This window comes from Gadus chalcogrammus, chromosome 14 (genome assembly GCF_026213295.1).
Source record: "Gadus chalcogrammus isolate NIFS_2021 chromosome 14, NIFS_Gcha_1.0, whole genome shotgun sequence".
Classification (NCBI taxonomy): domain Eukaryota; kingdom Metazoa; phylum Chordata; class Actinopteri; order Gadiformes; family Gadidae; genus Gadus; species Gadus chalcogrammus.
The window spans coordinates 17,096,447-17,108,618 of NC_079425.1; the positions used below are offsets into that span (position 1 = coordinate 17,096,447).

The following is a 12,172-nucleotide window of genomic DNA, read 5'->3' on the forward strand; positions in this document are numbered from 1 at the left end:
GGCCGTGTGTGAGAACAGGGGTGGGGTTGGGGGGTAGGGGGGAGCGCGCTGAATGGGAAGAAATGTGCAGAGAACGAGAAACCAGCTACCGTCGCTATTTCAACTTAATTAAAATTGCACTGCTTTCATCATGGTCCAGGAGTGCTTGAGGAAACTCTGATCAAATTAAGATTAAGGCTTATTTTTTTCCCGCAAGTTTGTCCTTTTTATTTTTTACTTTTATTGACCAGAGCAGCAGCTTTTTATTTCATATTTTCCATACTCTTGTCGGAAGGCCCCACAGGGCAGCGAAGCATAATAAACAGCGACTACATAAATGATCTGTATCTGTTGCTTATGGATTATGATTATATTGCAAAGAATTGAGCTAAATGCATATGGGTGCTACAAAGAACAAAGTGTGCATTCATTAACAGACCGCACGACTATATAATTTTGTTGGACTACAGTGGAATTTATAATCTCTTTATGTATGTCCCCAAATGGTTATGTATTTTAATCATTGTACTTTTATCTATGTTCTTGTGATTCATTTTGGTTTGATTATCCTTGTCCCTGTGTGAAGAACACCACTATATAAATAGAAAAAACAAGCTAATCAATCATCCATGATAGGCAGCTGAGACATTTTTTGGTCAGGTGGCCAAGCCTCTTCGTGTTTGACACCGCCTTAATTGTTTTCCGCATTGGGGTGGTCGGACAAATCCCATAATGAGCAGTGAGAAACGGTCTGCTCGCAGTCCAAGGGCAACAGTGGCCGAGCGCGGCCCTGGATCACTGCTGACCTAAACGGGGCTCCACCACACAACCGCCGCCTGCTCAGACCTACATGGGACTGTACACGCCAGTGCTTGTTGACACATCTGTGGCGTCTTTCCCCCCAGGCTTATGGCTATTACATTTGTCCGTTTCTCCTCAAGGAAAAAAGAGACAAATGGGCGGGGCCTTGTGTACCGAACACCAATTCAATAGAAAACAACCAACTGATTAAATGTTAGGGAGGGACCACTGGTAAGATGGTTTTAGGGACAACTCTTTCACCACCACCCGTTCGACTGGGACGTTCCAGATTGACTTGTGCTTCATGTTAGCATTGGCAACAAAAACACAATATGTGCTTGATATTAGTCCATATAACATGAGCCAATCAAAGATCATACTGGGTGGTTCTTTCATCAAACCATTTGCAAAAGTGTGTGCACATTTTCTCCCCTGTGGAGTTAAGGATAATATAAAGGATCAGCCCAGCACTACACTAGTCACCCCTAGCGAGCTACTTGAACAGAGCAAATAGACCACCCATCGATCCTCAACTCCTAACCTGACAAATGAACAAAAACAAGGCAGCAGGCTAAGTACAATCAATGCTGGCTGGGGCACCCCCCTCCCTGTCAATGACAAACGCACGCGCACGCACGCACGCACGCACACGCACGCACACGCACACACACACACACACACACACACACGCACACACACACAAAGAAGTAATCTCTCACTAATCAAGGGCATCGATCATTCTCCAAACCACATCTGTCTACACCCCCACTGCTACCCCTGGCCCGCAACGTGCCGAAGCAGATTGATTACTGTGACAGTGTAGGGAAGAAGGGGAGAGATGGACAAGGAGGGAGAGAGGGAGTTAAAGCTGTGGAAATCTGTGGGAAAGCTAAACAGGTTAGGGGAAACAAAGACATAGAGAGGTGAAATCCTAAACAAACAAAGAGCCATTAATCCTGTAGTATTGGCACAGTGGTGCCTGTGAGGGGGGGAGGGAGAATGGAAGAGAACCAAGAAGGAAGGAAGGGGTGGAGGGAAGGTTGTGTATATGCAACAAACTTGGATTGAATTACAAGATGTCTAAAATAATCTTATGTCATATTAGGTTGCGTACTCTTCACATATCGTCTTACACACAATCATGTAGAGAATGGAAGGAGAACATGGCCCGACTGTTCTCATTAGCATATCAAAAGCCAAGTCTAGTCTTTGATTCACTTTGGTACTGTGGCCGATGAAAGCATTCGGGTGTGCATCGCAAAGCGCATTCATCTCTTCACATTTACTATTCCCTATGAATTAGGTGAACGCAGCTGAATCTAACGGGTGAAGCATGCGATTTGAGGTTTGGATGAGATACAGCTGAGAATAATTCATTAGCAGATTTGAACTGATTTGAATCAGTTCAAATCTTGGAGAAGAGTGGATAAATGCAAGTTCGCTTGGAAGATGAAGGATTTGTACATTACACAAATAGACGACAATTGGAACATTTCAAGAGGGCAAAGTTAAGACACAGATGGTATCAAACACACTGGCAGAACACCCTCCCTATTATCCTGATAACCGTTTGTTCCTCCTTATCAAACCAATTTAATCAATCGCAACATCCACAATGATGCATTAATAAAAGGCTCATCTGTTGCAGCACCTTTTGCTTTTTTGTAAACATTTCAGCCTGCTGAGATTTGCTCTTGTTCCCTTGCTCTCAGGGTCATGGCAGTTTCCCTGTCTCCCTCCCATCTTATTATTGCTGTATGTTAGTCATGTTAGTCTTGCTGTTGTCATGTTCGTCTTAAGTAGTCATTTTAATCTTGATTGAGTCTTGCTAGCCTTGCTGGAGTCATGCAAGTATTGCTGCATTCATGCTACGTAGCATTACTTTGGTCATTTTAGTCTTGCTTAAGTGATATTATTCTTGCTTTACTTATTTTAGTCTCATGATGCAGTTATCCTAACCTTGCTATCGTCATGTTAGTATTGCAGTAGTCATGTTAGTCTCCCTTTGTTGGTATTTCTCAGTCATGCTCTTGTTTTGTTGTAATAACCAAGTCCTGCTGTAGCCATGCTAGTCCTACCACGCGATATAATTGTATATCAACCAGGTTCCATCTAAGCTCATTGGAGGCTTTTCTTGCTCAAGATAAAAGCAGAATGAAAGACGTCAAGATCTTGAATGGAAGGTATTCTTGGAATGGACAGTGTATTTCATAATTGTAAGTGTATAATTAGTGTATGATTATAATGTTGAATGCAGTAGCGAAATTAGAATGTAGTTTTAATATGAAGTTATATATTTATTACAAACTATAATCCAAGTACCCTTTACTGATACACTTGCAAACCAATACATACACAATCAATGTCAATATTAACAACCCCCAGTCCATTGTTTCATGAGACTTTTTGTATTGTTCTATGTATAGATTTCAGGAAACACAGCACATGCCCCTCTTAGTGACGCTAATGATAAGGCTGGCGACCAGTGGCTATTTGGTCCTAAGATGGTATGGAAAACAAGCAGTTAAATGATGGCTTGCTGTTGGGGAAACATCATGCATATACTCTAATTTCTAATGGAAAATTACAGTGTCTTTTAGCCAACCTCATTGTGTATGTTTCTGTAGGTATGTGCCTTTTGTCAAGTATGTGAATTGCTGCTGCAATACTTACATCTCCCTTTGAGGATAAATAAAAGAACTATATCCATCTATCTTAGCAGCAAAGTTCATTTGGCTACCAGTTGACGGGAGCAATTGAAATGTAGGGTAGGGTTTTAAAGCTCAATGCTCATATTCTATGCTTGTTAGCCTAGCCACATCAAATCCAAGACCATTATGTTATTTATACTTCAAATGGTTGAACACTGGTCTCCAGGACGTGGAATATTCAAATGGTGCCATGCTGCCTTTCGTTGGTGTGACCCCAGCACCAAATAGTCCAACCTAGATCACAATGACCAACATTAGAGCAGGTAGGCATCAGTTATGGTCTCTTCTTCCCCGTTGCTTTGATGCATTTCTGACCCTGATGGTTTGGAAATGCACTGTGTGACCACATAGGGTAAATAGGACATCTTTACATGTGTACATCTGTAGGTATTATCCTTATTTCACTTCTGATGTGAAGATGGAATTTCCCTGTTGTGGAAATTGAGATCTTTATCTCATAGTGGTAACCCAAGTCCACAACTGTGTATTCTAACTCACAGTGGGGAGACGGTGAAGTACGGGTCTAGTATGTGTGTGCGTGTGTGTGATCGGACTTCCAAATGGGTCATGCCGGTATTGATTTCTACTTTCCACCTTCCGCTGTAGCAGAAGAGAAACAATATGTATCCACAGTTTCCCTGTGAATAACCTACCTAAACAGAAAGAGAAGGTCACCCAGAATGATGAAAGCATAAAGGTTAATTTGGCGCAAGGAGCATTGCAGCCATAATGGAACAGTGCTGTCATCGAGTCCACCTTGGTGTCATTTATACATTGAACAAGGTGGCGATGGACCATGTTCATCCTACAGCTGGGTTCCCAATTTTAATCCCAAAGTGCTTGTGTAAATAAAACAATTATTTGGCTTTACATTTATATAAACTGAAAATAGTTGAACAAGACAGACCAGGGGACCATTTTGAAAAAATGTTTAATTAGTATAACAATAAGTAAGGGACTCTTATTCATATCACGGTTTTTGAATGCGTTAACTGGAGTACAACCAAAGATGAGCATATTGACACACTCCAATGATTCTGTGAATGGCTGCAGTTTGATGTACCAGAGTGCTGTCCCTGATTCAGTGAGGTCTAAAGGAATTGGTATGCCTAACTTCCTGGCTTGGTGCTTTTGCTTGCTTATTCCCCTGCCTGTACGGCTCGGTCCGTTCTACACTGCCTATGCCTAGCTCTCCATTAACCGCTTGACAGATCAGTAATAAACACAGCCTGTCACCTTCAAGGTCTCTCTCTCTCTCTCTCTCTCTCTCTCCCTCCCTCCCCCTCCCCCTCTCTCTCTCCCTCCCTCTCTCTCTCCCTCTCCCCTTCTACCAAGATAGCCCAGGAAAAAGGCATGAATATTAAATGGAAACCCATGAATAAATAACCAAGTAAAAAGGACTTCCTTCTCTAACCTCATCCTGTATCCCAGTGGAGGATGGGAGGAGAGAAAACTGAGGGAGGGAATTGAAAAAGGAGAAGAAACCTTGATACATCTCAGTAGAGAGTATGCACATTTGTTAGGTAATTGGCTTTACTCTACTCCCAATCCTGTGGTGTCGTGTTTGCGAACATATTACAAAGAAGGGGGGGAACAGAGATGGGCAGGGGGGAGAAGCTTCCATACTCCATCCCCCTTTCAATGGGAATATATCCATACGTGTGCAACCTGGGGGATGAAAGTCCTCCATATTGCAGTTGCGTGATAATGTATGCATGAGAAATGCTAATGACGCTGGGAAGAAAGCTGGAAGGGCAACGCGTACATGAGGATGTGACGCTACATGTGCAGTAAACAAACAAGCACATCACTTATTGGTGAGGTGTACACAGGACTACACTAGCCAGCCCCCTTGGCATGTAACACTTACAACTGAACAAGGAGAACAGACGTTAATTTGCTCCGGGACAATCCGTGTTCATTTGTGACTCACCGTTTCCTAATTATCATTCCATCGTGGTAATAATTAATGCCAAGGTTGCATTCAGTGGAATAAAACAATAGGATGACCCCGAGTACAGTTTTAATGTGCCATCAGGACAAAATGGAAGTCAGCGGCACTAAATACAAGCGACTATGTCTACCCGTCATTTGCAGACAATCCTCAAAGACAACAAATATAAACAATACAGGCCAAAAGGTAGTGACTTAATTCAGCTTAATTTGTGGAAAAAATTGCTTCTTGCAATACACAATTGTCTTGCGTAAGCTAACTTTATCTTTATGTGTTCATTATTCACAGAGGTAGAGGGAGGATTGGTTTTCCTTGCCAGACTAAATGATGTAGAGATAAAACAAGAATCTCAGACTGCCAAATAAAGAGAGGCGGCTTGGCAGCTACCTGTGCTACAGCAGTCACAATGTATTCCCTTCAAATCTCTTGTGCAGATTCATGAAAGTAAATCCTTTGAACTGTCTAAAGAGTGACGTGAAATGTGGCTAGCAATGCAGAACTGAAAGAATTATTTTAATAATTTTCTTTTTTTACCACAGACACATGGCTAACTAAAAGTGACAACACTGTTTGAATGAAGTGTGATTCAGGAGATACAAACTGACAGGTTGAGTAATGTGACCTGACTGCTCTCAATTCAGTTTGCATACCTGACAGTTTTCAACAAGGTACCCAGTTATAAGCTATAAGAAATGGAGTCATTGGTACAATCAGCTTGATAAAAGAGAAAGCAGTAAATAACACATTTTAATACAATACTCTTGACTATATGTATTGATAATTCATCCTGGTTGCATTGGATGTATAGATGAACGATTTGGGGAAATAATCTAATTGCGATTATTTTCACCAATATCACGATTGCGATTTAATGAACGATTTTTACAATTAATGTTGTTTTCCTTATGTTGTGTATTATTCACAAAAAAATAAATAAATCATTCTTTAGTATGACCAACACAACATTGGAGGCAGTCAACATAAAAACTGCTCTTTCCTTTAGGCCAGGCCGATGTGTTGAGATTCATTTATATTATAAACTTCTTTTTTAAAATTGCGATTTGCATACCGCGTTCTTTTACATCGCGATTTCCATTTGAATTCAATTAATCGTTCAGCCCTAATTGGATGTGTGGAGCTTCGTCTGTGCAGCAGTTGATGTCAACGGCCGAGAGAGGAGCTTCAAGGACACATATCGTAGAACTCCACTGTGTGTACGTGAAGATCTGTGACGCTCATTCTGGACAGCCGTAGATTTGATGTCCACGTCCAAGAGGATTAAGCTTCTTGGATACATAGTTTATAACGCCACGCGTGTGGCGCATTTTAAATACAAAATCGTGCATTATAAAACGCCTACACAATGACTGTACTAAAAAATAATCACAAATGGGTCGTAGCCATGGGGACTGCATCCCAAACAACTAGTTATAGGCTATAACTATATTGCATTTATTTATAGCAATATTATTCACAATTATTCATTCAAATTTACATTTACAGAAGCAGCATTACGCAGGTTGTTCAGCCCATCGTGAAGTCATTAGACAGCAGCAGATGGATGTTGCAGAGCTATTTTTACACGTTTATTAGTTTACAGTGGTTGTGCTACACATCACTGCCCATTCCACTTCATATTCCCTCCAATTGTTCTCTTGTTATGGTTACGGTAAAGCGCTTGTAGCATACCTTGCATAATATAAAAACATGTCAAACATGAAGGGGTTATGATTTGACTGATTTGAGGTTATGACTTTGTAAAGTGCCCCTCTTAAAAAGTGCACCACCTTGCAAATTACTTATCATTTGGAGTAAGTGTTGGCATTGGGCCATTCTTAATGGCATAAGACTCTCCCCATGTCAAAGACTGGTAAAGCTTGATTTGCACTGTACCAAAAGCAGCACATTGCTAAATCCAATCGTAATGCAAGGACCTTCCATGTCAAACCATCCATTCATTTAGAATGATTCTTATCATCTATATCGCTCACCTAGATTCCAATTCTCATGGAAAATTCTTATTTCAACATTACGAGAATGATCAGGTATGAACTGCAATAATTAGGTACGATAATAACATCCTCGTTATTATCCTGTCATATTACATCATAATGGTTTGCGTTTGATAAATGAAATGCCCAGACACACACGCACACAAACAGAGTATCCCCAAAGCGGCATTCGGGAGAGATCATTTGTGCGTGTTTAAATTCCATTGGCAGAGGGGTTGTTGTTCCCTGTTCGCTCACGGTTTGCTAGCACCTATTGCTGTTGATCCATCAACGGCCTCATGTGAACACACAGCAGCTGCTCTGAACCCGAGCCCCTAACTGCCTCCTGCCCGCTGTTTCTGGGAGAGGAGTAGGTGTGTGTGTGGCAGGGGAGGGCAGGGGATTGCACATCCATTTTGCTGCTTGTTCCCAGTGATAAGGCATGAGATGGTGAGCGGCAGGGGCCACTGAGAAGCAGATCTTGTCAATGTAAGCCACTGGGGAAGACGAAAACACTTGTGCTGAGCCTCCCTAAGCATCCATGCACTGACCCTCAAGACACACACACGAGAGAGAGAGAGAGTGAGAGTGAGAGAGAGAGAGACCGTGGGATCAGAAGTCTGTTGCATTGGGTGTGGCTGCAAAAATAGCATAGCAAAGGATTTAATGACAATATATAACAACTAACATACAAACAGTAGGTCATGGGATATACAGGTCATCATTATATGATTTGTTAAAAGATCTAATGAAGACCATTAACTTGATGATGTCAGTTAGATGGCCAAATCAAAAATGAATTGCTGCTTTTGCGGGCAATAAAAAGAAAGAAATTTCACCCAGTTTGCAGATTTTAGCAGACTATGCCCCATTCAGTAAGTCCCTGGCATAATGACACACTGAGGATTAAAGTCTTCGTAGAGCTTGGCAGTCAGCAGCCATTTCATTTCTAATGGTGCTTGTGCTCCAGCCAATGGGTGGTGTTTATAAAGATGATGATTAAATGGATTTACAATTAAGGCCCATGAGCTTGTCAAAAGGAAAACAGCACAACAGTATTTAGCCATGTTATACTACATGTCTTCATTGCCGGGGGACAGGTCATTTAACACTGTAGTACTGTATTTCAGTCTTCAACCTAGCAAACAAGTATTCAAGATCATCTGTGAGGTTTGAAGGCTGATGTTGAGTAAATAACCAACACAATTTTAAACAGAAATTTCCCAAGGGAAAAAACACTACGAGTTGGGAGAATTGAATTAGGGCTTTAGGTGCAAGAAAGGCAGTGGATTACAAACAGAAACAAATGGCGTCTGACTGCATGCATCCATCATTCAACAATGTCATGAAATAAATTAATCGTCAGACAATATCGCATTCCTTGGATTATTCTTTCCAGGACCGACTGAAAGCCTCACGCTTCTTTTCAAATACCTCTTGAATTTGCAGGGAGGGATAAAAACAAAAAACAAATATGAAGCCATTTCCTCCTCTGCACTAATAAAGGGCAGGGCTCCTGCAGCATTCTACCTTGAGACTTTCAGAGCCCTTTATCGATCTGCTCCCCCTTTCCTGAGACACGCAGCTGCATAAACAATCCTTTCAAGTCTTTAGAGAGGCTGGGAATATTAACAAAAGAGCTTGCAGGTATAACATTCTGCAAGCAAGACTCTGGCAGCAGAGGGAAGAAAACTGTTGAGGGCCCATTATAAATCACACACTATACAGCGACAACACTGCACAGCCATCCTCGGCCGGTCCCCCAGGCAACAGAAACTCTCTCTGTAGAGATGGCTCTTGCAGTTTTTTTATACATGCTAATGGGAGAGTGTTTTCAATGGTCGTGTTTATGCACCATTTCTTTGCATTAAACGTAATTGAGTTACTGGAATCAGTGCTTGGAATTATCCACCAATCCCCTGTTCACGGGAGTCTATTTGTCTTATAGCACACAAAACACACAGGAGCAACACAAAATACATTAAATGGGCTCAGTCTAGTTTGATCAGCTGCATTTTGACGGCAGGACTTACAGATCTTGTGCTTCCCTTTCATTGGGAATTTCACCACCAGCTCCTGGGGGTTGGTGCAGATGAATACGAAGGGCGAGGCAGACTCCTCACAGGTATCTGGAAACTGCAGGTGGGAGATAGGGAACACATTACGGACAGAGTGTTATTCTCACAGAGGGAATAGCGGTGATAGCTCAGCGCGCACTTGGTCGCCATCTATGTGAACCCTTCAGCGCATGTGTTTTGGTGAGCGCACACTATGATATAAAACCACCATCACTCAGTTCCCACACCTCATCTGTCGTGCTACAGCGCTCTGCTGTCATGAAACATCCTCTACACCACATAGCTGTGGTTATCACAGGAAATATTACTATTTGGTGTGAGAGAGAAAAACATATAATTTGGGTTACAGCTGGTAAAGCATTTATTGGTCCACGAGTAGAAGATAATTACACATAATAAATTATACGATTAATCATATCCCTGTTGAGGGGATAGCGTGTTTCTGAAACCACCCGCCCCTTCCCCCCCGCTCTGTGCGTTATTGATTGGTCTCTTAGGTGAGAGTGGGGAATTGACTGACACTTCATGACAAAGGAGTCATCTTTCCCATCACTGGCAGGGGCCAGCTCTTCTCGTCTCATCCAATTTCCTCTGGCGCTATCACATAGTGCTCGTGATGACATCTAGCCAGCCAGGAAGCACAGGCTTTCACTACAACCTTTTCAACATGAAAAAAACAAAACAAACCACAGTGCTCCCAACAACCCACTGGTATACACAACCTTCCAATCTCAAAGGATCACCAAATATTGTGACACATTTCAGACAGTCAGCACACACACACAAAAACCCCATCTGTGCGGTAACCAGGCAAACTGCAGAAGTGATGTTTATTTCTGGGGTTAGACACTCGATGTGGAACTCCGCACACACACCTGTGAGCGATGGACGATATAAACTCTCAAGAGTCATTAAAAGCCCCGGCTGCTACGACATGAAAAGTGCAGCTCGATGCCTCCTCCTGACGCCAACCAACTGCGGCGGCGTAATCATGGTTCTTGTGTCGCAAGTCATCACTCTCTATATTAAAGACTCCCAGACAGCCCTTGAATTAAGCAGCCAGCCCAGCACACTGGAAAAATGAAGAGCAGCGGCGATGAAAAAAAAGGGGCCAAGGGGACTAGTAGCTGGAAAGGAACCGTTAGCAAAAAGGACAGAGCACATTTTTAGTGTGAAGGACTAGTCATGTCCCGGTAGAGCTGAAATAGGAATTAAACAGGCAGTGTCAGGCAGAGTCCACATCTGAATTTCAAGAGTTGGAATGAATTTCCACATTTACAGTTTGCAGTTTACCTGGTCAAAATGCAAATGTTGTCAACTTGAAGCTCAATCAATGGTTGTTAAAAGTATGTGTACAGAAGACGCAAGCAGTCTAGTTTGCCTGTACATATATGCCTAATTTCCTCTGAAATCGAAAGTCACAACAGCATTGTTTAGTTATATTGGGATTAAAAAATCATAATGATCTAAACCAGACTTAATATGATGGGATTTAAAGCAAACTCCTATGAAGAAGGAAAAGAAAAAAAGAAAAGGAGATTGTGCAAAGAGTTAATTCGAGTGTGAGGGGATAATATTGGTGACTCTACACAAAATCCCTAATTTCAAGAAGATGGCTGTTTTTCCCGTTGACTTCTTGGGAACAAAATGGTGGTGGTCGCAACAAGATGCGCAGAAACAAGCGGAACTGCAGCCAGGGGCTTCAGCATGTTCTACTGAGACCCTCCTAGTTCCCTGCTCATTCATCCTCCATTAGCTAATTAGCATTTGGAGCCGTTGAATGTCCTGGCTTCGCCTCCCCCCATCCCCCACCTAATTCTTTCCATACCATGTTAATCAAAAGGGCATGAAACACTCTGGCTGTGTGACAAGAGGGGTCTCTCAAGCGCTTCAAATGCATCAGAGGAGGATCCAGACACCCCTGTCCAACAATACAATTAGAAGGCTAAGCCTTCTCCCGAATCACATAGCTATTTTTAACTAATCCATTCTGGAGTATATGATGAAACATAATTTAATTTCAGTTGGTTCACTCTAGGCAGTTTCTTTGCTGTTGTTTTCTACACGTTGGTCAGAGGGTGGGTGCTAGATGGCAGGTTTACCACAGTGTTTTGGTATGGGTCTCGTTAGCATCAACCTACTTCTTTGACACAAAATAACACTGCAATATATCACAGCAGTGCATAATGTTTGGGGATATGTTGCCTGGGTGGACGCTGAAGTTCATGAATGCAGTTGTATGCACATTTTCTAAACTCTAACTGGCCATTGTGAATGGTTACTTTTGCCCTCCGAGTTCCTGATGCATACAATTTAGACAAAGATAGTTGTCTTGAAGAATTATGAGATTGATTAAAAGAATAGGATCCAAGAGTTTTAAAACCATTCATTAGTTGCATTGCAAAACAGAGCATACATCCAGAATAACTCACTAGAATCAGTAGGAACAAATTACTAACTAGAGCCGTTTTCTCATTTGAACTAAGCACAATGTCCTGAAAATCAGGCCTGGACATTGTCCAGAGCCCTTTCACACTTGAAGTCCTCAAAAGGAGACAATAAGTGTTCTCAGATGCCACCCCTTGGTTTAGGCAAGGGGTGGCATCTTGGTAGAGCGAGCAGGGGGCAGGACATGAGCCAAAAAAAAGCTGGGGAAAT

At 42.1% G+C, this 12,172-nt stretch overlaps 1 protein-coding gene across 2 annotated transcripts in view; it reads right to left on the reverse strand.

The window, feature by feature from the left end:
* The window catches only part of trip4 (thyroid hormone receptor interactor 4), a 55,404-nt gene that overhangs the window by 27,420 nt on the left and 15,812 nt on the right, over positions 1-12,172 (reverse strand). For both annotated transcript variants that reach the window (XM_056607462.1, XM_056607463.1), the window contains exon 12: positions 9,470-9,572. In XM_056607462.1, coding sequence (XP_056463437.1) covers positions 9,470-9,572 — 103 coding nt within the window. The remainder of the gene's footprint in view (positions 1-9,469; positions 9,573-12,172) is intronic.